Raw genomic sequence first — 25,329 nt, forward strand, 5'->3', positions numbered from 1 at the left:
GTAATAGTATTATCTAAAAATCCATTATATTATGCTAGAATAAAGTATATAGATATAATATATTACTTTATCAGATATTATATAGTAGAGAATAATATAGACCTTCTATATATTCCTACTAACAAAATGATAGCTGATGGATTTACTAAAATACTTACAGGACCTAAATAGTAAGCATTTTTCAGAGATCTTAACCTAAAATAAATATAAGATACCTGATCAAAATAAGCTATATATAAGTACCTAAATTGTCCTACTTATAATAGCTTAAGGGGGTATGTTAATCCAGAATAAGATTTATAATATATTTCTTAAATAACAGAATGAAAATATTAGTCATTTAGGTATTAGGTAATAACCGAGGTATTCAACTAACCGAGGTTGTATGAAAAGCGGGGTAATTGGTCTATATAAGCAACATGACCTACCTCAGTTTTGTAAAGTAAGTAAAACAAAATATATATCTTCAATATATAAGTTTTCTTCTATATAAATCTTACTAAGCATCCGCCCTCCAATACCAAAGCTTAACACTACTAACAAAATAATAGCTGATGGATTTACTAAAATACTTACAGGACCTAAATAGTAAGTATTTTTTAGAGGTCTTAACCTAAAATAAATATAAGATGCCTGATCAAAATAAGCTATATATAAGTACCTAAATTGTCCTACTTATAATAGCTTAAGGGGGTGTGTTAATCCAGAATGAGATCTATAATATATTTCTTAAATAATAGAATAAAAACATTAGTTATTTAGGTATTAGATAATAACTGAGGTATTTAACTAACCGAGGTTGTATGAAAAGCGGGGTAATCAGTCTATATAAGTAATAGGACCTACCTCAGTTTTATAATGTAAGTAAAACAAAATATATATCTTAAATATATAAGTTTTCTTCTATATAAATCTTACTAAGCTTCCGCCCTCCAATAAGCATAGCTTAACATCTAAACCGTAAATGTAACTATCTTATTATACTTCCTTTTATAATAAGCCTTAGTTATACTTTATTCCTTTGCTCTAGGAAGCTAAACCCTTCCGAAGTGGGTTACATTAGTAAAAGCCAGTCGGTATTGGGAAAGTATTCCTAACAAGGCCTAGAGAAAGAAAAGATATATTTTTATATAAATAAAGGATTTTTGATAAATAATAATATTATTGAAATTCTTTATTCAATCACTAATTAGCTGGTATACTTATTCTACTTATTCTGATGAAAATAATCACTCCTGCTCACATAACTTCTACCCTTATCTGTTATAACAGGCAGCAGCAAGATGATGAACAACAGCTCGGATTATGTTGTGACTGACAACTGAGGAATCAGACTAAGCTAGAGGCTGTGCGTTGAATATATACCCGTCTCTAATAAATCATGTGATACACAAGATATTCGTACCCTATATGTGTGTCGATATCCTCACACTTTCCCGGAAAAAGGGGTTGCTCAACGACCTGCATGTTATAAAAAGAATTTAATATGTTCGAAATGACGAGCACAAGTTCTTTGGTCGGGATAGTTGTTACAGGAAACGATAGCTAGAAAAGCCGTCGCAGAAGTGATCAACAAAATCCTTGGCATAAGCAACTACAGACACTAGCATACACAATCCTAAAAATCACTAAAGTTCGACAGCTAACATCGCCTGTCTCTTCTTCAGCTGCTCTTGGTCTACTGCCCGCCAACTCTGCAGGAGACTCATCACCGCATGATGTCTAGTCTAGTCTTCCTCAGCTGCATCTGCAGCAGCCTCGTCTGCAGCCGCGGCGTTGGCAGCGCCAGCTGCCGGCGTCGTGGAATTACCTGTGGCTGGAGCTGCGGCCCCTCCCATCTGGACAGGAACACAACCACCGAATGGACCTGCACGAGCAGGATTCTGACAGCGAACCATGCATACGTTCTGTTGGCCAGCAACTGTACCAGTGCAAGTAGTACCGTCTGGGATGGCTGCTTTGAGAGGAATGTCAGTTGCTCTCGCTTGGCTTCGACCATTATTGCCTGGCACTTGTTGTGTGACGTCGATTGCCTGCCAGTTCGTGCCAGTGCCCGAGGTGTCAATCATGCAGGTGTAAGGACCCGCTCCATCACCGTTGACCTGATGAACGGTCATGGTGATCTCTCCGCCAGGCGAAATCTGAGGAAGCTGGCCACCAGTCATCTGCAAGATAGCTTGGGTTCCGGCCTGGATATCGTTGTCGCCTCCCTGGTGTCTATTAGCTTACCCAAGCAAGAACCTGTAATTCCAACGTACCGCAAGAGTTTCACCACACGTAGCCTTCGCAGCCCCTCGAAAACGAGTAGAGTCTCTCTGGAATGGATTCCTCCTCGAGCCATCCCGTGGAGTGCTTGGATCAACTGTGGGCTGCGTGAGTTGCTCCGTGATTGATCACCACGGGTTTGCAATACTTACTACCAAGAGCCATACCTTGACCACCCTGGTCACCAACTGCGTTGACGATCGCACCGTGGCCGGCCACGAGATGGATGATAGCCAGAAGGCTGATGGTGACTGAAGTTTGGAAATGCATCCTGTACCAGCAGGTAATTCTAAAAGTTAGGTAGACCAGCTAGTGAATGAATGTAAGTTTACGATGATAGGAAATGAAGATCCTGAGACAGGGAATGTTCTTATGAGACGGAGTGATGAAGAAGTGATTCGTAGTTGAGATGCTGATTGCTCTTATACCTGTCAAGAGTCCTACTTACGAGAACGACCGCAAAGCCTGTCAAAGTGTACACAAGAACAGTCCTCGTCACAAAGCATTTCTTGGTGCTGAGTCTGCAACACCGCTGCACCGCGGTTATAGACAAGCCATACTATTTACGGAGTTACGGTCGTAAAGAGTCCGCCAAGATCGATCTTAAACACGACTGGGCCTTGGAGGAGAGGGATAAAGAGATGTAAACATCGCTACCAAGTAAACGCCGATTTCAAAACGTCGCGGGTACCTGAGCCAAGCCAACATGACAAACCTCCAGATAACTAACTGCGTGAGTTCAAGGCCTACCTTTTAGGTGGTAGGCAGGTCTAGGCGGAATAGAGCATCCAATGAGGCTCAGTCTTTGCTCATACATGGTGCGACTAAGGAAACAGGTTCAGGTGACTGGAAATGAGAGGAGCCTGAAAGGTCGCAGCGGCAAGCGTTGGCAAAGTTACAGTCCAAGATCTTTGACAAGAAAAAAAGGTCTGCGGTGATGTTTGATCTTGCAAAATATCACAATGCACGGATGGTGGCTTGGTTTCAAGCATTGTCAAGTGTGATGCAAATAGAGGTCCAAAAAGGATGGTCTGGGGGTTGTCAGTCTAGTTTGACGCCCACTCATGGTGTTGTCTATCGATTCAGTGCTTCCAAGGAAGACAGGAAGGTAAGTTTCATGGTTGCTTTGGAGGAGTCATTGGATTGGTAATTTGCTTCGAAACATGAGACGAAGTCAGAGACGCCTGGTCGATCGGCTTGCCGAAGTTTTGCCGACATGCGCTGCCTGCAAATTTTCCACGCACACGAAAGATTTCCTTGATGAACACCGGCACTCGTAACGCGAATGCTAGAGGAGCGTATCAGTGATCTGAAGCTGGTGAGTGCCGGAGGAAAATAAAGTTTTAAGGGCTTGTAATTCTCAGAAGTAGAAGCGTCGCCGTTCCCTGACATCGCGTCCCTTTTCCAAGCCCGCACAAGCACCGTGAGACATCTTGGCTAACCTCAGCACCTCCGTCCCAGACTTTTGAAGCCGCTTTCTCGTTACTAGGTCACGGCTTGTGCATGACTACCGGCCATCATGATCTGCATCTGCTCGGCATCCGAATGCCGGTCGCACATTTAGCATACTGCCCGCGGCATGATCGCGATTCCGTATCTGTTCTGTACGATCTCTATCGCTCAGAACATTGTTTGAGTTTCGTCCACGAGGCACAAAGACTAAAAGCCCGTCATCCCGTTAGAAGCACCCTCGAAGGTCTCTCGTTCGCAAACGAGGTGCCCGCTGTTTACGCTGAAGTTATGTGGTTTAGATTTTTTTTTCTGCTCTCTGCACTGTGTCTCATCCGCTTTTCTTGGATACTCCTGAACCTACAGATCAACGAGGAATCACTACTGCTAACCGAGCACCAAGAACTCCTGCGAAGACCCAGCTAAATTAAGCCAACCCGCGCCACCCTTCGCCTTTGGAGACTGGCAGCTGTAGGCATGAGACTTATACAACCCTTTCAAAACAACAAGACGTACTCTGACCTATCGCGCACTTGGGACAAGAGATATCTTAAGACTTGGAGTTTCGCTGCAAATATTCCTGTTCATATTACTGCCGAGCTACGCCTCGTCGCTTTTCTTTGATTATGACCGTACATGGTCTTGTGACAAGACTTCTGTCATAGTTATCACATTTTGCGATGTACAACCTGTCAATTATCGACATGCCTATGTGGAGAACAAGAGAGTAGACTATCTGTTTTGTGCCAACCCCTTCGACATTACGCTAAGCGGTGAATGCCCGCTTCGTGTTTGGCATTCGCATCGTCGGAACTATAGGCCAATGCCGATCCAAAGGTATGGCACTCTTCGCTTTACCTCTAGACGCCATATACAATGCTTCACAATTTCGCTCTGGGGCTCGTTTTGTGTGTCAAAATATTTTCCTTGGGTCCGCTGAGCGGGTCGTACACAGTCAAGCCAAGTGTATCACTTGGAACAGTTTGCACATGGCCATGGCCGATCAAGCCTCTCGCGTCCACCATGGAAGGGTTGAGATCCTCGATTCTTGCGGCGCCAATCAATCGCATATTCATTTCCATCTCGTCCTATGGATAATTAGGAGAAATGCAAGTTTTCCCATGACGAAGTCACGACTCACCTTTAGAAGCTGCATAGCGCGATCCACGCCAGGCAGACCGTACGCACTCATGGCGTACAGGAACGGTCGTCCAATTCCGACGCCCTTTGCTCCTAAGCACACGGCTTTGATAATATCAGTCGCTCTTCGCACGCCACCATCTACGAAAACCTCAATCTTGTCTTGCAGGCCTAGCCGCCTGAGCTCTGGCATGACCTCAGCCAGGATTTCAATACCGCTAGGAGCAGTGTCCAGCTGGCGCCCGCCATGATTGCTTAATACCACACCGTGCACGCCATATTCGATCGCCTTTAGCACATCCTCGAGCCTTTGCACGCCCTTCAGAACGATCGGCATTTTCGTTATACTGAGAAACCAGGGAATATCCTTCCAGCTCAGACTTGGGTCAATAAAACTTGAGATAGCTCGCGCAGCTCCTTGTGAACGGTCGACGTTCTCGCCGCTTTTATTTTGGACATTGGATCCAACGTCATCGAACTTGGAACGCATGTCCTTTTCTCGTCTGCCCAATTGCGGTGCATCAACTGTGATGAAAAGAGCTTTGATTCCCCTTTTCTCAGCATGCTGCACAATTTTCTTGGTGATTTCTCTATTCTTGTTCACATATAACTGTAGCCACTGCGGCTGCGCGTCCTGTGCGGCATCACATATTTCGTCAAATGAGCACGATGCCAAAGTAGGGATCATCTGTACGACACGGTGTTTATGGGCACCACGCGTGAGAATGACTTCGCCCTCTGGATGGCCGAGCTTGCCGAGCGCAGTGGCAGTCACGTAGAATGGTATCGAGACGTGTGTTCCAAGCATCGTTGTAGACATGTCTATCTTTTCTACGTCGACAAGGATTCTGGGACGGAACCAAATTTTTTGGAATGCCGCGTGGTTCTCGCGCATAGTCTGTACTCTAATATCAGCACTCATCCATACTTGTGGTTGTTGCTTCAGGTGGCCGAAACGTACGATTTCATCATCTGCCCCGGACGAGTAGTACGCCCAGGCGGTCTTTTTCATAACTCTTTTCGCAACGGCCTCAAAATCCATAAGATTATAACATTGCTCTAGAACGGGCATAGTCTCTATTCTCTTCTGCCGGGCCTCCTCATCGGGATCGCGAGCCTTCTCCTCCTTCTTCACAGTGCCCATGTCAACCGGTCCCAAGTGTTTGCTCTTGTCTAGATATTTGTCGAGCGTGTCCGGAGGATGAATCGGCTCGTACTCTTCTGTCGCATCTTTGCCTGCATACTTCAGTATTATCTTGGGACCACCGGGATGTTCAGGCAGGAAGTCAGTCACGTCATAAGCTTTGCCATGAATGACTACCCAGCAAGACTCTGTGGAGTTGTGTTTTGCTATCTCTTCGCCCGATAATTTGTTGGATGCCATGGTGAAAACTTAACGATATGCAAAAATCAAACTATGTGGACATATATACGGATTGTGGCAGGGCAATTGGGCAACTCATGCAGAGACAAGACAGAGAGAGAGGTTTGAATTAAACGTGCTTTTGTTGGCTGGGGAAAGTGTTCCGCGTCGCCTCGGTTCAAAGGAGCCCAGATCTCGCCCCACAGTGTCAGTTCAGCCTGTCGACTTTCAGGACTGTGCAGACGCAGCTTGGACGGAACAGACGCGTTCGTTTTACTCAGCGTTAAGTCACAGGAGGAGCTTTGTGGCCGTCTACACGCCTTCAAAGAACATTGTTAGAGAGCCAAAAATAAGAAACAAGCCATTTCGTGAGATGTCGAAGCTGGTCGTTCGTATGGTGACGTAGACTGAGTCTTCTCTGGCTGGTTAGCGGGGTGCCTTGCAGGGGAGGAGCCTTCGGCACATCTCGCTCCTCGCGTTGTTTCTAGATCTTGGCCAGGCATGTAAACACGGTGTTTGGTCTGAAATGTCGACGTTACTTGGACGCAACTTAGGAAGAAAACAATCCAGGGCCTGGATGGTGACTCTTCACCTAAGTTTGTATGAGCGACAGCATGAACCAAAGCAATCTGGTGGGCGTTTACAAAAACGCCAAGCATGGCCTTAAGCAGGCAATGGTTCAGACTTCCAACGCGTCAATAAATTTTGGCCGCAATTATTCAAAGGGCGGTTGGGTGGGCTTGATACCTTATAGCCAGAGGAAGGCGAAGAAGAAGATGCCATGACAATATTCCGTGAGCATCTCGCTGATGTTAATGCGCCACAACGTGTTGAAAGTGCCTAAATCTCGTCCGAGGACGCAACGCCACCAATAACAACTCTGTGTGCCCCTACCACACTCAGTCGGTGGGTCAGCCTATCACCTCTCGTGACCTGCAGCCTCACACTTGCGCTTGATAGCCGTCGCTCGCGTTTATAGAAGACTCGCAATCGATCGTTGGGACTGTCTCAGGCCCGTCCACTCCTTGCGCCTCGCAACCTTGCACCTCGCGGCCTCGATGCAGCCACGAACTCGATCCGGCTTTTTCACTGTCTGTAAAACATGAGCGGCAGCAGCAGCAGCAGCAGCCTGGAGGCCAAGATCGTCGTCCTGGGATCTCAAGGCGTGGGGAAGACGTCGCTGGTGCATCGTTACGTCAAGAATGCGTTCGCGCCCTCAATCCACTCGACTATTGGCGCGTCCTTTCTCACGAAGCGCGTCGTGGACATAGATAGCTCAAGTGTTGTTCGCCTGCAAATTTGGGACACAGCGGGGCAGGAGAGGTTTAGGAGCATTAGCAAGCTCTATTACAGAGGTTTGTTGAAGCACTTATTTTACGATAGAGATATGGGCTGATTCTTAGGCAATAGGGGCCAACGCTGCACTATTATGCTACGACATCACATCCGCGGCTTCCTTTACCGAGATGGGCCACTGGTTGGTTGAGCTGCGATCCAATCTCCCTGAAGATACCATTCTTCACGTCGTTGGTACAAAGGCAGACGTGGTAGCAGAAGATCCTTCGAAACGGCAGGTTCCTTTCGAGCGTGTCATAGCTTATGTGGCAGAGAATCTGTATCCAGGCTCGGCGCAGCAAAACCAGCAAGCCACAAATTCTGGCCAAGCACCGCCCGTCAACACACCCGCTCTTGAACGCACAGTCAGCTCAATACTAGGTGTAGGAGGAGGGGCCAATAAGTCTAAACAAGAGCTTCGTCCAGACCCACCCCTTGCTTCACCAAACTCGAACCGATCGAGTATAAATTTCTGGGGCCAGGATCTGGGCTGGGACTGCTGCCACGAGATCTCAGCATCAACAGGTGAAGGGGTCGAGGAGGTTTTCAGAGTTATAACGAGGCGACTGGTTGAACAGCGGAACAATCGCGCTGCGTTGGAGCTGAGACTTATGCAAGAACTCGGGGGAATAACGCCAGGTCTGGATGATCGGAATGGTTTCTTCAACGACTATGCCACGGAGGGTTCTTATCCGCACATGAACGGCAACGGTAGCTTTCGGGTTGGAATAGGCGACAAGAGAAGGAGCTGGCTGGGTTTGACTCAATTTCCAGGCTATAATGGAGATGGCGACACTCAAATTGACTCCGCAAACATCACTCCGCAACGGAAAGGGTGTTGCTAGTGATATGTGTCAAATCGCATTTTTATGATATTGCATGATTCTGATGACACGCATGTAACCATGGCGTCTGAGAGATGACTCGAGCGGATTTTAATCATCAAGCTTTATGCATCTACAAATTCGTTCAACTTGCACTTGAATTGAAACTCGGATTGCAAGAGCTAGCACTGCCTCGATTCGTGAAGGTCGGCTGGGCATATTATAAACTGGATAATATGCCGTAGCTTTGGGACGCATGATAAGAAGCTCATGGCATGGATTTATTCATATTCTCTAGGCGAGCTCCGTTATGCTTGCACGCATTGACTGCCGAAATGGGACGTCTAACTTTCCTATCTTTTTGCAATGCTTGTATCTCTTATTTCGAGCGGGGCCATGAAACGTCTACTTCGCTGGTTTCTGTGCCCAAATAATGTAGCTGCTCAAATCAGTAACTGTAATCTTACGATTATTCTGAGACTTACCCGTCGTGCTGCATTCGAAACTTGGGATTCTTGAACTCGTTCCTCACAGTGGCCAAAAACACTTTTATCTCATCAATGTCCCAGCCCCGTGATGTCATCGCTCGCAGTGAGAAGCCTTCCAAGTTTTCAAGAAATTGAATGAGGTTGAAAGTTCCAATCTCTTTCTGCGAAAATCATCAGAGAGCGTTCTACCCAGGTGGCTCTTGCATTGAGCATATGCGTGACTTTTGGACACTTACAAATTTTTTATCTTTTGGCCACATCCCTACCGGCAACGCCACGTTGCGTTCGTGAATGTTTTCAAAACCCGCATCTGTAATCCAACCTTTCAACTTGGGCCCAGGCTCCGCTTCTACGCCTATAGAGGCGAGCCATGCCTTCAATTCGCGCGTCCACATATCTATCGCGCAACCAGGCTTAAACTCGCCATTGTTTGTGTAGAATGTCATGGTAAAGTCCATAAACTCTACCCACCCTCCCGGTTTTGTATACCTGTCACAGTAGATGGTAAGCCAAATTCCTCCATGCGTACGAGCAGTTCAAGAGCCTGTTACAAAGCTTTTGGATTTACCTACTTGAACGCTTGTTGAACTAGCTTTGGCCAGTCTCGGATCGCTCCATTCAAATACCGGCAGTGAATGAAATCGAATTGATAGGAGTATTGCCACTCTTGTTCAATATCATCGACTTCGAATTGCAAATTTGGTGGAATTCTAGACGGTAGAGACGAAAGTTAGACCACATCAAGAAAATGAATCAGTATTTGCTTACACGTTTGTTTGGACAGGGCTGATGTCGTTGCCGATGACCTTGACGAAAAGCTAAGCTAAAGCTTGGCTGGTATCAATGTTCGTGCCACCTTACAAATGCAGAAGGATATTTATCCGCTGTTCAATGAAGTCAACTAACCAACCACCCTATAGAATCTGAAGTACATACCCATATCAATAGCCCAGATTCCGGTCCCTACATGTCTGGTCAACGGGGCAGTAACTCATAATTATGATAGAGCTCACCTGTTCCAAGATCTAAAATGCGCTGCGGATCATTGCCAATGGGGGCATAGTGCAATTCACCATCCATCAGGAGGGAGAACATGTGCGCGCAAATATCTAGTCGATCATTCTCTGGCTGCATGTGATAAGGTGAGAATTTTACTCATATTCAAAGGAACACTCATTTGTCGCACCTCATCGTTGGGAGAGAAATACGGGGTTGATCCATATGAGTGATACCGCCGACCATTTTCGTATGTATAGTCCCATTGCGAAGGCCGCATAGACTGCGTTGAGCTTGCACTTTTGGGATGTTAACATTAGCAAACATTCCTATTCTTTTTCTGTGGTCTAACACCATAGAGACATGGCTATGAGATTACCTGTCGTGGCCAAAGGTAGAGTCGGTATCATTTTCAACCGCCTATGATCATGTTAGCAACCCAGATAGAATGATCTTTTGCAAGTCAAGACCCACAAGAGTTTCTGGATCGGCTTCAATAACAGGCTGTTCGCTACCAAAAGGATAAGTGACGGTGCCACGAAGACTTTCCGCACTGCTTGATTTGGACGCTGTCTTGGTTCCCGGAGATGCTGTGATTTGTTTGACTTGCTGGGGCTCTTGGCTGTGTCCTGGCTTTGAATCTTCCATGATTCGTTCACGGATTTCCAGTCGTGCGTTTAATGGAGATCAAGACCAAGAACACGGATTCGAGAGATTTGTTAGCGTCGGGATATTGCCATTACTCTGTCCCTAGATTGGCCGTAGATGCTGTTGAGGGACTCGCCTGGCTCACGAACCCGTCCTGCGATGCTCAATGCAGTATAGAAATCTGGAAGTGGAGACACGCCATTTTGCCGGATAAATATATTCTTGTCATGGGCCGCACCGCTGCTATCGTTGCGGCGCTAAAGACGCCGGCATGGCGGGCCGACGTGATCCCCATCTGTGCATTTCGGCACCCGTGAACGTACAAAGGTAGTGGACAGGGTTGCTCCTCGCATAAGCTTAGCGACGGCGGCGCGGGAACTTCCAGGCATGAATTTTGGTTCCCTGAGTCATGGATCGCGATGCTCTGCTTGCCACGAAACACGTGGTACAGTAACAGTGCCTGAAGAACCTTCATAATTGACTATGAAGTAGAATTAAGCGCTTATACCAAAGCATCGCGTACTGGTGAAGCGCGCTGTCTTGTGGACCGCCATCATGAACGCCTGTATGTTTTATCTCCAACCCCATCCACACATACACTTGTGCCTCACCGGTCAACTTTGCGGAGCTTGATTGATGCATTGTGACATGCGTAATAATCACTCCATGTCCAATTTACTTCAATTGCGAATCACGCCATTATAAACTGGCCCCCTCTTGAGTCGCGATGCAATGAATGTTGAATAACGGAAGAGAAAGAAATCTAGGTGACGAGCAACCTAGACATTGTAGGTGAAGGAGCCTTCAACAATTGACATTTGAGTAGATATTTCGCAACTTGGGTGAATATTGGGGCCATGAAGATGATCATTCTATGATTTTCACAACGAACTTGTCTCCACAATCACTCGATAACAACTCTGACTCCCTTGCTCTCCGGCCTGACACCTGCAACAAAACAATCATGATGAAATTCAACATCTGCGACCGAAGTCTCATACAATTTCAAGTGAGGAAACACGCGAAGCACAAGTGCACTTAAGGCGATATATAGCTCACAATATGCAAGGCTGGAGAAAGCATAGATGTTAGCAAGAGAACAGAAGTTGTTCTTCAACGAGATACTTACTTCATGCCTAAGCATTGTCGGCTACCTTTAGAGAAGCTGAGAAGATAGCCTTCAAGATTCTTTCGCCGTGTGCCATCAGCATTAAGCCAACGTTCTGGTTTAAATTCGTGTGGCTCTGGAAATATGTCGGGATGCACGTTCATCAGAGCACTACTCATGCCGATTGGTGTGCCTCTCGGAATGGAGTATTTGATATGTGTCTCTGTTGATGATTTGGGGTTCTTGAAAGTCCCTTCATAAACGAGGACTTCGTCAGGGGCAATGCGGGCTAGTCGAGTCGCCACTCCATATGAGAGTCGAATGCCTTCGAGGATAACGGCACTGTATAGTTTGAATTAGCATGCGCATCTCAGAAGGCAAGCTAAGGGTACATATCAGATATGGGAGTTGTTCTAAAGCTGACCAGCTCGGAAGATTCTTAGGATCCTCAACTGCCCGGTTAAGTTCATCCGTCAACTTCGCAAGAATTTCTGGTTGAGATTTCAAATAAACAGTAAGAACAGTGAGTGCTACAATTCAGATGTTAGATGAAGAAAACTCCTTTGAAACATGCACGTGAAGTTGGACATACTCCAAGCCGTTGTTTCTGTACCGGCACTGATCATTGTGGTAGCCTCTGTTCCAAGACGTATCACAGTCTTCTCGCTCGGGGGCAAGTCGCTCTCGAGTATATCAATGAAGATACTTCGTTGCTCCATGATGGCCTTTTCCCGGCCTTCCTCGTATGCATCTTTTATTTTCCTGATATCCTCGGTGATGATCTAGATTGTCAGCTCCATTGTTTTCGCTCAACTCCCGACCTGCATATTTTCATACCTTCATATTTTGATTGAACATTGCCATGTCAGATGAGATCATTTTCGCAACAGAGCTATGGCACTGTCAATATGAGCTGTTGCGAACCTGATAAAGGGGTACGAACTCTGGCACGCTTTGGACTAGCCCAAAAATAGTTGGCCACTGTCGAACTGTAGGAAGCATTTTACAGCCACCGATGATCGCATTGCGCAGGTTCGGTACAAAATCATCCTGATCCAAAAATCCTTTCTTCTGCCCGAAGCAGTAGAACGTCACGACGTCTGTGGTAAAGCAGCTATAAGCATTGGTAATATCAAATGGTTCCGGTGAGCGCTCTAGCAATTTGTTGCAAAGACGCTGCGTTAGGTCATGAATTGTTGGATTGAGGTTTGTGATGGAAGCCTTGGAGAAGAAGCGATTAACAGCACCGCGACGAAGTCGATGATGGTCGTGGTCTGCCGTGGCGAAGCCACCCTTTGAGTCAGGACGTTAGAATATTTGATGGGGAAGTGAGAGCTTCGTCAAGTTTGGAAAGAACCATACCAATGCCGATCTAGAATCATGATCAGCAAAATAGTGAGTATTGCATCCTTTGCTGAGAAGAAGTCTTACGTCGGTCCATAAGCCCTGAGGAAGTACTGAGACTTATGCCTTCTCTTATTGCCGCTCACGTAAATGGTATCTATGAATGCTGGGTCGTTGCAATGAAGTTCTTCGGGGTTGATACGGACAACAGGGCCTAAAATGGCGAACTCAGCATACACTTAATCGCCAGCAGCACTATGAAGTATAAGGCAGACCATATTTCTCGTGCATCTGAGCTATCACAGCGGTGTATTGGCCGTCTTTGAACCCATCATAATACCACTCATACTTGTAAGTAAGCGCAGCCAGCAACGGGCCCGGAAAGCGTGCGAGGGGGTGCAAAGTGACTCGGTAAATCGCCTTTGCGACGCTGTAAACAGCGTAGATGCCGGCGACGGCCGCAACATTGCTCCAACTAAGCTCTAGCTTTAACATACTGGCTTTGTACGCATTGAAACCAAGACAAAAGGTTCAAGAGATGAAAGCTAGGCGACAGAACGCGCAGTCGGGTTATCGAAGGCAATCTAATAGCCTCCGACTTTCCAGACCCCCGGTGAAACTATTACCAAACGAGCAATGGTTCTGGTGGGGGTGATTCGAGACCTGGCAATTGGCGAAATTGCCGCCCAAAGCCCATAAGCGACCGACTCAGCTGCTAGCTGGTTTGTTATCAGACTACTCCACTTGGCCTTGTTGGAAGCTTTCCAGTTCAGAGCTCTCTGCCTATCATCGTGCTCTGTTTGAGATGCTCTCGTTATGATTTGAACTCCTGAAATGTGTTTTGTGTCCGCAAAGGTTCTAGCTTCACAGCAAGGGTGTGGACATCGACCTGAACACACTCGAAAGACGTGTGATAATTATATCTTTTACGCTACCCATAAAAGTTTGTTGTAGGCAATATCTTCGATGGAGTTTGCTTGGAACTTGATCTGTTCTTCAGTTTTCGATACGTCTTACTAAGAATCTACTCTGGCTCCTTTTTCTGCGTGGAAAAGGACCAGCAGACGGCTTGCAACATACCGTGGCGGAAGCCAGTGGCTTTATGAATAGAGATCAGGACAACTAGACTGTCAGACGTGGAGCAACAAGATATGTAGAAACAATCAACTTTGAGCCCATGGTTGACAGCACACGGAAGCGTATCGGAAGTGAGATACTGGTCCTTACTAAGATGTCGCCAGACTCGGTTTTACGGACAGCAAACGTGTAGGTGGCTGCGCCGTTTAACAACATAGAGAGCAAGAAAATTCCACAGGAGTAAAAAAGAGAAGCTAGACTGCCATCATGTGCCGTCTTTATACAGAAGCATGAGAATGCGAGGGAGGGCTGTACATGAGTCTGTGTTGAATGAATTCAAAGTCTATACCGGAATACTACGACTCAAATAGCGGTGGCTTCAACTCGATATGTCAAAATTAATGAAAACAACCCCTCGAAACAGCACGTGAAGTGGAATCGCCGTTGTATAACCTCCCCCTCCCCTTCGTCTTTCTCCATCCAACTAAAAAAAGAGAAAGCTCCCCTGAATGCGGGGGTGAAAACATGTTTTGAAGCTTTAGGCAGTCATAGCAGTTATTTCGAAAGGCCAATGAAAATTGCATACTTGAGAATCCACGTTGTGCAATTTAACCGTGGTCAAAGAAGCTGTGTGGAGTGAGTGATACGAGAGTTGCGTGCTCGTCCGTTCAGGACACCATCTTTTGGAGTCTGGATGGACAAAGTTTCGCTTTAAAGGAGGCGAATTCGGGTAGGGGATTTCTAAAGGTTACCAAGTGACGCGCAAGGATATTCAACTCTTTTGTCGCGGCTGTGCTTGGACTTGGATGGAAGACTGGCACAAGGCGGTTAGGAGAGCTCGAAACGGAACAAGATAACTGGAGATATAATCCGGCAAACGAGCGACAGATGTGGAAAAAAACGCTGAGTAACTGAGACGAAAGCAGACATGTCCCATGTCGGGGCTTGTCGGCAAGGACGCATGGGAAATGCAAGAATGCCATGTTCGTGTGGCGCATCACTGCCTCTGGAGTTTTGAATGTGGCGTAGAATGGTTCCAGCTCAGCTACAGCTCTTTAACCTGGTGACAATGAGATCACTGATTCCAGACCACATCGGCGATCTCGACCAGCATTTCCCCGAGAATGTCATTGTCCGTGCCACACAGGCGAAAGATGACTGGCTGGCCTTGGCTTGAAAGGGATGTACAGGTTCTGAATCGCCTAGCAAGCGGTGCGCTGCCTAGACCAGAGGCACCGACGTCATCACGATGTCGCTGTCCGCACTCTTTTTCTAGCAACCAAAACATGACCTCAGTGCAGAATTTGCCCTCGCAATCCCAGAAGTCTTATCCTTACACACACAACTATCTTTGCGCTGTGAACTCATCCATCTGCTCACCCCCACAATCGGCCAGAGATTGCGAGGACGCTCAGAATGCGCATCACCTTCATTCTCGCCGCCCTGACGGCCACTGCTACTGCAAGCACATGGTTTGGCAAAGCTGGTAAGTCAAGTTCAGCTTATGGGACGGATCTTGGAGGGTCTTCGACCCAAAATTGTTGTTTTAGCCCAAGATGCTTGGTGAGTGTATCAAGATAGCTTGCTGATCTGAGATAGCATATAACAAATGGCATGAAACCGAGCTTGAGCGCTGGCTGTCAGATCACAACGTGCCGTATCCGACTCCCGCAGATCGTAAGGATCTCGAAAACCTGATCAAGGATAGCTGGAAGAATCAAGTTGTCGAGCCCTACAGCAGCTGGGACACTAAGCAGCTTCAGGCTTACTTGACACTTAAAGGCAACCAGGCCTCTAAGGGTGCCGAAAAGAACAAAGACAAGCTGCTCGAGCAGGTTAAGTCAACCTGGACCGAAACTGAAGACTCGGCTGCGTCTGCATATACCAGCGTCAAGGACTGGATCCTTGACACGTGAGTACATTCTTGGCTTTCAATCGGCAAACTCTAACGTTGATTTACAGTTGGTCAGAGTCTCAACTCAAGGCCTTCTTAGACAAGCACGGTATTCCTAACCCCCAGCCGAGCACTCGTGACAGCTTGTTGGCTGCTGCACGAGAGAACTTCAACGCAATCGCCGCGAAGGCTGGTGAGACCGCTTCATATCCAGGTGACTGGCTCTACAGCACCTGGTCAGAGTCAGAACTGAAGGCCTGGTGCGACGAACGCGGCATTCCTGTCCCGCAACCATCATCTCGGGACAAGCTCATCGCTTCAGTCCGTCGCAATAGCCGTATTGCTTCCAACAACCTCGCTGCATTTTCATCCTCTATTTCTGCCTCGGCTGCCTCTGCCACGCAGAGTCTATCCGATGCTCTCTTCGACTCCTGGAGTGATTCTCAGATCAAAGAATGGGCGGACAAGAACGGAATACCGGTTCCGCAAGGTAGCAAACGTAACGAATTGCTAGCACTGGCTCGCAAACACCGCGCTAAGCTCACTGGAGACAATGTCTCATACAAGGCTTCCTCAGCCTTTGGAGCAGCAACCTCTTCTGCAGGCAATCAATTTGCGCACGCCACTTCTGCCGCTTGGGACTACGTTGAGTGGATTCGGCGTCAAATTGGACTCGGTGCTGCCCAGGCTAGCAAATCGGCCACTTCCATGACAAGTGCGGGCTATGAATCGCTCACCTCCGCTACAGATGCCGCCGGAAAGTCTATTAAGTCAGCTGCTAGCGCGGCGCAAAAGAGCGCTTCCTCAGCATCTTCGATTGCTTCCAAATCCGCTAGCTCAGTCCTTTCAAGTATTTCTTCGGAAGCGTCAAAGGCATCATCCTCTGCATCGAGGGCTGCCTCGGCCAAAGGTTCGAAGTCGGCACAGAAGGCTGGAGATGCTGCAGCTGAATCCGTCACAAAAGCTAAACACCGCATCATTGAGCAAGCTCAGCGTGCTACAAACTATGTCAAGGAGGAATTGTAAAACAATCCTACTAACTCGAGACCTCAAATCATAATTTGAGACTGGTCAACGTCTGCTAAGTATCTCTCTTCCTAGGAACGAGCTACCATTTTCAAGCATTTCCATGTTAAAGGCAGTGGTCGCATGCTATGTGGTCTTGACCTATTTGACACGTAGGCTTTCATATCGAACGAAATTCTCGACTGCTATCAAAGCATGGCTGACACTTACATGTTATGCTACTACTTCTAACTGGATGGCGGGCATGGTATATGGCTTTGACGGCGGGATTCTTTGCTCTCTGGGTAGGACTTCATAGTCAGGCGAGGCAGAATTGGTTACGGTGATGTCAAAAGGTCGCTAGCCTGAAGCTGGGATCCGTAGCACAGTAATAATTCATTCTTCATTGTTTGCAACATAAGATCTTACTCCGACTAATTCGTTATTGCCTTTCACATATACTTGATCGTACAAAAGAGCTCTGAAAAAAATACGACGCATATCATGCTTCCATGTTTCGGAACGAAAAGAACGTGAAGTATCGCCTTCGCTGTCTGCTCACACAATATCGGGCTAATGACTTCAAGGGGAGGCGATCAACCATGATGATGAATGAGCTGAGCTATTGAGTGGCGCACTGATTTCATCATATGGCAAACATCAAACTCCGAAATTTAGTCCCGCACATAGCCTGGTTTACTCTTTCTTCTCAACATCCTGGGTGACCTTTACAACCTCACCCCCACCGTGTCCTGCTGTACCGGGGATGCCGGCAACTTTGTGTTGACCAGTCTCAATATCTGCTGCCAGTCTGTCGAGTCTAGAGGTCTGGATACGCTCTTGCTGCCATGGCCATTTGCCGTTATCAAATATTTCATCCATTTCCTCGAGTGTTCGGCCTTTGGTCTCTGGTGCAGCCAAGAACATGTGTATAAGAGCAAGTGCATTGAATGTGCCAAATATCATGTACATTTTCCAGCTAATATTAGTTAGGAGAGGAGGCACAGCAAAGGCCAGGACGCAGTTCCATCCCCAGTTCGATGCAGTGGCAAGGGAGACGGCCTTTGCTCGGATCTTGAGCGGGAAAATCTCAGATGGGTAGGTCCAAGAAGCTGGACCCCAGGTTGTCGCAAATGTCGCTACGAACAAGTACGACATCGAGACAACAGCTTTGGAGACGTCAGACCTGCTCTTTGGAATGATCCAGGTGGCATCGATGTCGGGATTGTGATTAGGCTCCCCATAAGCACCTTGCAAGGCACCACTAATGAAGAGGAAAGACATCATGCCAAAGGAGCCGAGAATCATAGCTGGACGACGACCAAACTTGTCGAGGTAGAGAATAGCAGGAAGGGTCAGAGCCACATTTATGATGTACTGGATAGATGCAGTCAAGAGCGGTGAGGCAATTTGGGCAGCTTGCATGATGTAGACAATATAGTACATCATGACTGGAAGCATGTCAGAAACTGTTGGTTTGCATGAGGCGACTGGTTGTTAACTTACTGTTCATGCCGCATAGCTGGGACCACATCTGAATGGACATGCCAAGGATCACACGCTTGAGCATTGATGGGGCGACGAGCTGGCGGTAAGATGAGATGGCCTCCTCACGTTCGAATCGGATGACCTCCTGAATCTCCTCGTACTCGGCTAACACTCTAGGGTCATCCTTATTGCCTTTGCCGTGGAGGTTGGCTAGAACCTGAAGCGCCTCATCCCAGCGGTCCTTACCAGCCAACCAACGTGGAGAGTAAGGGAGAAAAAACATGCCAACGAGCAAAATTGCACCTGGTATGATTTGGACACCCCCTGTAAGCTGTTAGCACGAATTTTTCAATGCTTAAAGCGTTCAGCTAACATGGAATGCGAAATGCGGCAGTGCACTGATTGGGATCGTTCGGGCCACCACAGACGAAGGATGAACCATATTGTATGAAGTACTGAATCAAAATGCCCCAAGTGATTGCCCATTGCTGGAGAGAAACGACCCTTCCACGAATCTCCTTTGGAGCAATTTCAGCCTGATAAACAGGAACCATTGCCGAGCAAATACCAATGGAAACGCCGGCAACCACACGTCCAACGCACAGATGTGCGACGTTTTGGGCGCTTGCTTGAAGGCTGCATTATCGTGAGTTAATTTCGAGAATTTTTTGTAAAATTAAGCTGCGCAACTTACGCGCCACCAATCATCCAGATCACGGCGGCGACCTGAATAGCAGCCTTACGCGAAAGCCGATCGGCAATGAACGATGAAGACAAAGCTCCAAAAAGAGAGCCTGCCGGCATAGAAGCTGTAATGCCTCCCTGGCCGTAAGACCTCGGATTATGGAAATAATTGATATAAGCTTTGGTGCCCAAGACACCGCTCATTGAGGAAATATCAAAGCCAAAAAGACCACCACCTGAAGCATGTCAGCCCAAACGTTACACAAAGTTGAAATAAATTTGAGTTAGAGAACTTTCCGCCTCAGAATTTAATAAGAGAACATGCGGAAAACATGATGTTAGACCTACCGAGGGCGGCAAAGGCGCAAATCACGTACGTGTTGTACGTGGTGTACATCTTGACGGTGTGACAAGAACCAAATGGACCGTCAAGAGAACAGCGAGAAGTTGATGTGGACTGACTATGCCTTCGACTTGCGAAAGCTGATGATGAAAGAGCCGAGAGGCGGGAGAGAGAGAGAGAGAGAGATAGAGAGAGAGAGAGAGAGAAAGAGAGATCGGAGGTATTTGAGTTACTACAGACTGTGACTAAAGGCTGAAGCGTGATCAAGCCTTAGCGTCAGTGCGGGTTGTCTTGTGAGTTCCTTAAGATGCGCCAAATGGTGCATAATACCATGAACAGAGGCGGTTCAGACCTGGAAAACCTAGTTAAACCGCTCGTTTTTCAAGGTTAGAGGCCACAACAGGCTGTAGCATGCAGAATGATTCTCACACACGATTCCATTCACGACAAAAGAAGGATCATGACTAGCGTATGGAAGCTGTACAAAGCCCAGTAGTTGGTTTTTACTTCCTTGCTCTCGGCCCGGTAGGGTAACCTCTGCCTAGCCTCGCCTCTTGCCCCTGCGACTTCACGCCGTAGCTAGACTTCAATTTGAGGAGGGATATTCCAAGAGACAGCCATCAGACATGAGTGCAAGGCCTACCCCATGGCTGGTTCGATTTGGTGCTACCCCAGAGTAACACGGCGTGGTATCGGGTTCGTGGTTTCCGTCAACCCGGATTATTGCTCCCCCGCCAGATCAGCGTCGCCAGGCTGCTCCATGAAACCAGGCCTTGTGGAGATGGAAAATTAAAGAGCGGGAAGAGAACTTGATTTGAACGATATGTGTACATGCGAAATATCCTGGAAACGTATTTGGTAAATTGGCGTTGGGGAAAATTCCAACATTTCTTCTCTCGAACTATCTATCCAACATTATGAAGCGTACGGTATAGGTCCCGGATCAACTAACGTGTCTGAATGTCACACAGTAGTTAGTCGTTTCTGTCGCTTCCCGCCATCCTCGTCAAACCTCTAAATCTTATGAGTTTCACGACTAAAAAGTACATTCACTGGGGTTCGGCGAAAAGCATCACGAGGCAACCTTCTCTCGAGATGGATTTCGCTTGCGCATGCCAAGAGCTATTGCGGAGGAAGAATCTCGTTAGGGACAAAACACGTTGTTTTCGACTTGGGGATCCATGCAGTGTGACCCTGCAGCATCACCTCGACCGAATGACTGGACTGCTATGGCGACATTGTACAATCAAGGGGCCAGCTTCTAGAAAATTCATGGTAGTGATCAGCAAAAAAATGCACCTGGACCCCCGTGTGGAAGCATTTGAATGGCCTCTGCCGAGCTAGTAATGCCGCTGTTGTTCCAAAACATGGTGTTCGATGTTTGGACCCATGGAATGCCAAGAAAGTGATCAACTAGCATGACCAAGCCCAAGAGCCCCGTGCAAGAACTCAAGGTGACAAAGCACAGAGATGTCCAAGCAGAGGATAGCGGCTACCCAAGTTGGGTCGTAAGATTTAAGCCTGCATGTGTCGCGTTCCGCTAAGTGTAGTCCGGGGAAGTGGAGTTGGAGTGATTATCATGTTTGGGCGATCGCCAAGTGGTGGAAGAAATGAATCGCTCACATGAATGTCGGGGCTGGACGAGATCACGATTTGCGACAAAAAAAGATTCTTGGGATTCGATGAGTGATTTATTCATAGGCTCACATAGCCTACGTACGTTGCATAGTGTGCTCGTGCCAAAACAGGTACATCGGGTATGATCATGCCACCGGCGCCGTCGCTAAATAAGCAGTCGTTACGTTCATACAAGCAATACATAGTCCTTATGTCCTCCTCCAATTAGATACGTGCACAATTGTGCTATCCACGTGATGAGCGGCTTGATTATTAATAACAAAGGCTTCCAAATGGGTGCAAATGGTCTTAAAAGCATCGTGGGAATGACAAATGGCAGCTCAGGAGCATCCGGGTAGATCCCAAAGCCGTCCATGCCATCGGCAATGACTGGCCGACACCATATTAGGCACGCGACGCACTCTAGCATGGCATACAGTGGTATCGCCGCCATTATAAGGATCCACCAGCGGATTTCCCATAAACGAGCAAGGCTAGCTCTTTTGACCGCCTGAAAGACTTCATCGTCGCCCAACTGAGCTGTTGAAGAGCCAACAATCGCCGATCCGTTCTGAGCGGTGCGGGTTAACTTGGTAATGTTGTCTAGTCCCGTTTTGACATCATCGATGTTTGCGCTTAAGCTACGAAGGTGATTACCCATTTTTCTTATGCGAGTTATATCGCTGCTCTCGTCACCATGCGCTGCCCGAACGTGTGGCTCCAACTCTGGCGGGGGAACAGGCGGGGGGGCAGCCGTAGGAGGTCGTGAGGGGGAATCTTGAACGTTGGCTTCGCTGGCATCAGAGTCGTCTTCACGGCCAATGTCGAGCTCGCGCTGCCGGATGGCCTCAAGCCTATTCCGCGGCTTTTCGCCACTACTTTGAGAGTCGATACTGCCCAGATCCGACTTGGTCGTGACTTGGGGCGGCTCTGGGACTGGTAAACGCTCGAGATTGGCGAGGGTAAGGCGGTTATTGCGCGGCCGGACTTGGGCCTTGGAGAAAGCCTGGGGCCGCATGCTATCTTCCGATATGCTTCTGTTGTGGAGGATGAGACGTTTCATGAAACTGTCGTCCGTGTCCGATTCGTTGAGATCGGTGGGTGACTGGAGTCGTGGTGTTAACATCGGCAAACAAATCAGGGCAGACTGCGCAAGCCGCTCGAAGATTCAATGACAAAAAACATATACGTACTTGCATTTTGATGATGCAACATCATACTGTGCACTGTATATGCGCAAGGCCGCAGATGAAGAATCGCGCAGGCAAGTGTTGAGAGCACGTCGCGATCTTGATTCAATTGTTTGCGCACGCGCTTCGAGTTTTGGAAGCTCGGACCGCCTCTGTGGGTCTGTGTTCGCGCACCTCCCGCATGCGAAGCAAAAGTGCAGTAGACTTTGTGCTTCTATATCAGCACGTCACTGCTTTCAAGGCGTGTGAACCGTCCTCGTTTCTTACAAAGTAACTTAGCAATCGAACCATTGCACCTGCTTCTCTCTCGACATCAACATAATGTCCTCTGGACACTCCTATGATTATCCTGCTTCCATCCTGAAATCCTCATCTTAATGCACCAGGTCCTAGCTTACTTCGTAGCTCGCCATTGATGAGAATTTCTGGCTTGAGTTGTCAAATACTTGAAGTTTGCTTCCCGCACCTCATAATTCGGCTCAAATCAGGGTGAAAAGTAGTTCCAGAGGAATGTGTGCAGATATTCCGCGCGGCTTGTCTCGACAATGCTTCTTATTGTGGCATGCCTGCGTGCTTGCGCAGAGCTTTGGTCTACAGACCGAGCGAATCCAGTAGCTGCATATTCAAGGTCCCAAGTACCTAGCAGATTTTATCATTATGATATACTGTGTTGCAACTAGTTGGCTCTAACGTGGAAATTTGGTAATCAGTAGCCGTCGTTCCTCGGGATCACGCCTCTGAATATTCATCTTCTTCGAGAACCAGGCCGTCGATCACGCTGCCATCCGTCATGCCAGTCCCCGCCTGCCGTCCAATCGCTGACACTCGTATGGCTAAAGAGAAATCGTGATTTCTGTCCCGCAATCTTTTTCTCCATGTCACATAAGTTGTCGAATAACCACCGATTGACCTTCTTCGATGTCGCCGTCCCACTGTCATGCAGATTTAAAGCATGACCGGTCCTATCTACAACCTCTGCAAACGTCTGTTCGGTCCAACGCATCTCATTGTTTGGGAAAACTTCATTCATGAGCACCGCAAGGTCGTTTTCATTCAAACCTGGCCGTCCAAATGGAATGTCCAAGCTTCCGATGGTAACGTAAAGATGACCCTTGAATGATTCGGTCCGTTTGGGAAGTCTATCCATGGTAAAGAGCTCACCCATGGCTATGGCACCCTTTCTCAGATCTGCATCCTTGGCTATATTGCGCTTGAAGTCTCCTCGGAAGTTCAAAAACGTGCTCGCTGCTACGCCATTCAAGACGAGATAAGACGGGGACAACTTTTCGAATATTGGGGTTTCTATCTTCGGCATCACACCTTGTGTTGAACGTCTCGACTTATCGTCGGTTTGAACTTTGTTGTTTGCAACTTTAAGGTTTGGAAGCATGTATTCCTTCCATGCATATTTGGGCTCAGGCGTCCAGCTGGTCAATACCAAAGCATCGAACAAATTTGCACAGTCCCTCTGTGCGGTCGCTGCTACCAGTGAGGCGCTTCCGAGTCCATGACCTACTCCAACAATTCGCCGAAACGCTTTCCCACCAATATCACCGGATCTCAACATTTCTGCGATTCTTTCGACAATTCGCGTTTGAATATCAGCTTGGACTCCTGATAATCCAGCTCTGGGTGCCTCGCTCTTTCCAGCCCCGAGTCTATCGAAGGAGAAGGTGGAGAAGCCTTGCAGTGCAGCCTGGTCGATCCAGCTGTGTTGAGCATCGAAATGCCAGTAGTCATGGGTAAAGCCTAGTCCATGAACCAGCAATTGAAGTGGCATGTCAAAGATTGGCATATATGGTCCATTTGTATCATACTGTACCCCAACTGGATTGCCTTTCACTGAATGCCTTTTTGGCACACAGAGTTCGCCAAAAATCTTGTATGTCGTCTCATCGCCCTTGAGATCTCGTCGAGATGTGTTGGTAAATTGCTCGTTCTCGAAAAGGAATTGTTGTATGTATTCGACAACGTCGAATTGGTCATTGGGCTCCTCTTTGGTAATGATGATTCCATTCGACAATCGTGCAGTCGGAATTGTCACCTCTATCATCCCTTTGGTGCAATTTGCATGATTCTGGAGAGACGGGTACGTAATAGCTTGCGAGAATCCTTTGTGGTGTGGGTTAAGAGTGCTATTTTGGCAAGTCTTGCACTCATTTACATTCTTCTTGTCATTAGCACTGTAGTTTGAAAGTGTCTTTGGCACCATTTCGTTACGAGAATGATTGTGGAAAACCTACTTTTCCTTCTATTCGCGTCACGATCATGAGCAGAACGGCTAAGACGATGTTGAAAACCGTATGAAGTCGACCTTCCATTTTGCCTAGTGATTCCATTGTGCTGGAATCAAAGACAAATTCAAGCCATTTCAAGCCCATACGATTATTTGATTTGCAGTTAGCTTGTTACTTGACTTGGTAGAGCACACTGCTCGTTTGGCTTTGCATTCTTGATCTTAGATTGAATGATGGGTACCTTTGGTCACAATTTGACTTCCATGGCCCGGTAACCATATTCGTTGCATGCTTGAAACCACCACATGTTATGCGTAAGATGAGGAATCAAACACTAGCGCAATAACTTGTAAATTGTCGGGACATCTTGATAATTTAATCGATCTCGCAAGAAATCATGGGACGAGACAACAAGCATGGTTTGGACGATGAAACAAGCTTTGTGAACAGCATTTAAACTTTTCTTGCCATCGCGGTAAATTCAATATCTGAACTCAAGATACGACAAGACACGGTTCTCAAACATTAACTTTCCATAGGACAAACAATATCATTGTCTTTGCTATAGGCTTACGAGTTTGTGTCAATCCCAAGGTCCCTTCTTCTCAACGTGCAAAGAACTAGAAAAATTAAAGCTACCAAGGGCCGGGCACACTTTATGGCCGAGATCGAAGGGGTTTCCGCGATGTAATTCAAGCCACAACCCTCATGTTCGTGCTTGATTCCAGTCTAGATGACGACTTCGTGAATTGGCTTTTATATTCTCGGGTTTCTAATTGATCCATGTAGCCATTAAAACCTCAGAGATCAAAGTATTCAATGCAAGCACGAAGA

General features: G+C 47.3%; 8 protein-coding genes across 8 annotated transcripts; 2 read left to right on the top strand and 6 right to left on the bottom strand.

The window, feature by feature from the left end:
- Positions 1-1,727: 1,727 nt before the first annotated feature.
- On the bottom strand, positions 1,728-2,730 carry PV09_00941 (uncharacterized protein; the record flags this gene model as incomplete). The annotated part of the gene is made up of 3 exons (XM_016353769.1): positions 2,418-2,730; positions 2,259-2,362; positions 1,728-2,210 (listed from the first exon to the last, which is right to left on the bottom strand). The coding sequence occupies exons 1-3, from the start codon at positions 2,533-2,535 to the stop codon at positions 1,728-1,730; spliced, it is 705 nt and encodes a 234-aa protein (XP_016217864.1). The 5' UTR covers positions 2,536-2,730.
- Positions 2,731-4,122: 1,392 nt separating this feature from the next.
- PV09_00942 (uncharacterized protein) lies at positions 4,123-7,036 on the bottom strand. The gene is made up of 5 exons (XM_016353770.1): positions 6,965-7,036; positions 6,862-6,901; positions 5,816-6,809; positions 4,856-5,752; positions 4,123-4,802 (listed from the first exon to the last, which is right to left on the bottom strand). The coding sequence occupies exons 3-5, from the start codon at positions 6,236-6,238 to the stop codon at positions 4,596-4,598; spliced, it is 1,527 nt and encodes a 508-aa protein (XP_016217865.1). The 5' UTR covers positions 6,239-6,809; positions 6,862-6,901; positions 6,965-7,036; the 3' UTR covers positions 4,123-4,595.
- A 70-nt stretch (positions 7,037-7,106) lies between these two features.
- PV09_00943 (uncharacterized protein) lies at positions 7,107-8,861 on the top strand. The gene is made up of 2 exons (XM_016353771.1): positions 7,107-7,572; positions 7,628-8,861. Exons 1-2 carry the CDS (start codon positions 7,320-7,322, stop codon positions 8,395-8,397), a joined length of 1,023 nt encoding a protein of 340 aa, XP_016217866.1. The 5' UTR covers positions 7,107-7,319; the 3' UTR covers positions 8,398-8,861.
- Positions 8,432-10,712, bottom strand: PV09_00944 (uncharacterized protein). The gene is made up of 11 exons (XM_016353772.1): positions 10,335-10,712; positions 10,240-10,280; positions 10,051-10,159; positions 9,878-9,992; positions 9,801-9,827; positions 9,726-9,748; positions 9,633-9,670; positions 9,437-9,574; positions 9,101-9,353; positions 8,862-9,025; positions 8,432-8,815 (listed from the first exon to the last, which is right to left on the bottom strand). Exons 1-11 carry the CDS (start codon positions 10,506-10,508, stop codon positions 8,782-8,784), a joined length of 1,116 nt encoding a protein of 371 aa, XP_016217867.1. The 5' UTR covers positions 10,509-10,712; the 3' UTR covers positions 8,432-8,781.
- A 700-nt stretch (positions 10,713-11,412) lies between these two features.
- PV09_00945 (uncharacterized protein) lies at positions 11,413-13,455 on the bottom strand (the record flags this gene model as incomplete). Its single annotated transcript, XM_016353773.1, has 8 exons — positions 11,413-11,578; positions 11,638-11,958; positions 12,041-12,146; positions 12,209-12,398; positions 12,541-12,909; positions 12,979-12,988; positions 13,048-13,174; positions 13,236-13,455. The coding sequence occupies 8 exons, from the start codon at positions 13,453-13,455 to the stop codon at positions 11,413-11,415; spliced, it is 1,509 nt and encodes a 502-aa protein (XP_016217868.1).
- A 1,772-nt stretch (positions 13,456-15,227) lies between these two features.
- On the top strand, positions 15,228-17,374 carry PV09_00946 (uncharacterized protein). Its single transcript, XM_016353774.1, has 3 exons — positions 15,228-15,523; positions 15,637-15,949; positions 16,000-17,374. Exons 1-3 carry the CDS (start codon positions 15,454-15,456, stop codon positions 16,955-16,957), a joined length of 1,341 nt encoding a protein of 446 aa, XP_016217869.1. The 5' UTR covers positions 15,228-15,453; the 3' UTR covers positions 16,958-17,374.
- A 258-nt stretch (positions 17,375-17,632) lies between these two features.
- On the bottom strand, positions 17,633-19,505 carry PV09_00947 (uncharacterized protein; the record flags this gene model as incomplete). The annotated part of the gene is made up of 5 exons (XM_016353775.1): positions 17,633-18,387; positions 18,443-18,748; positions 18,798-19,060; positions 19,119-19,344; positions 19,457-19,505. 5 exons carry the CDS (start codon positions 19,503-19,505, stop codon positions 17,633-17,635), a joined length of 1,599 nt encoding a protein of 532 aa, XP_016217870.1.
- Positions 19,506-21,126: 1,621 nt separating this feature from the next.
- On the bottom strand, positions 21,127-22,347 carry PV09_00948 (uncharacterized protein). Its single transcript, XM_016353776.1, has 2 exons — positions 22,262-22,347; positions 21,127-22,173 (listed from the first exon to the last, which is right to left on the bottom strand). Exons 1-2 carry the CDS (start codon positions 22,265-22,267, stop codon positions 21,256-21,258), a joined length of 924 nt encoding a protein of 307 aa, XP_016217871.1. The 5' UTR covers positions 22,268-22,347; the 3' UTR covers positions 21,127-21,255.
- Positions 22,348-25,329: the final 2,982 nt, after the last annotated feature.

This window comes from Verruconis gallopava, assembly GCF_000836295.1.
Source record: "Verruconis gallopava strain CBS 43764 unplaced genomic scaffold supercont1.3, whole genome shotgun sequence".
In the NCBI taxonomy this organism is placed as follows: domain Eukaryota; kingdom Fungi; phylum Ascomycota; class Dothideomycetes; order Venturiales; family Sympoventuriaceae; genus Verruconis; species Verruconis gallopava.

Excerpts from the sequence above, each read along its gene's own strand:
- PV09_00942 (XM_016353770.1), bottom strand. The coding sequence starts at position 6,238 with ATGGCATCCAACAAATTATCGGGCGAAGAGATAGCAAAACACAACTCC. Across the intron at positions 5,753-5,815 it reads CCGGGGCAGATGATGAAATC|ACTATGCGCGAGAACCACGC; the intron begins GTACGTTTCGGC and ends ATTAGAGTACAG. Across the intron at positions 4,803-4,855 it reads GCGCTATGCAGCTTCTAAAG|GACGAGATGGAAATGAATAT; the intron begins GTGAGTCGTGAC and ends AATTATCCATAG.
- PV09_00943 (XM_016353771.1), top strand. The coding sequence starts at position 7,320 with ATGAGCGGCAGCAGCAGCAGCAGCAGCCTGGAGGCCAAGATCGTCGTC. Across the intron at positions 7,573-7,627 it reads TAGCAAGCTCTATTACAGAG|GGGCCAACGCTGCACTATTA; the intron begins GTTTGTTGAAGC and ends CTTAGGCAATAG.
- PV09_00944 (XM_016353772.1), bottom strand. The coding sequence starts at position 10,508 with ATGGAAGATTCAAAGCCAGGACACAGCCAAGAGCCCCAGCAAGTCAAA. Across the intron at positions 10,160-10,239 it reads TCTACCTTTGGCCACGACAG|TGCAAGCTCAACGCAGTCTA; the intron begins GTAATCTCATAG and ends ACATCCCAAAAG. Across the intron at positions 9,828-9,877 it reads CATTTTAGATCTTGGAACAG|GGACCGGAATCTGGGCTATT; the intron begins GTGAGCTCTATC and ends CCAGACATGTAG.
- PV09_00946 (XM_016353774.1), top strand. The coding sequence starts at position 15,454 with ATGCGCATCACCTTCATTCTCGCCGCCCTGACGGCCACTGCTACTGCA. Across the intron at positions 15,524-15,636 it reads CACATGGTTTGGCAAAGCTG|CATATAACAAATGGCATGAA; the intron begins GTAAGTCAAGTT and ends GATCTGAGATAG. Across the intron at positions 15,950-15,999 it reads AAGGACTGGATCCTTGACAC|TTGGTCAGAGTCTCAACTCA; the intron begins GTGAGTACATTC and ends GTTGATTTACAG.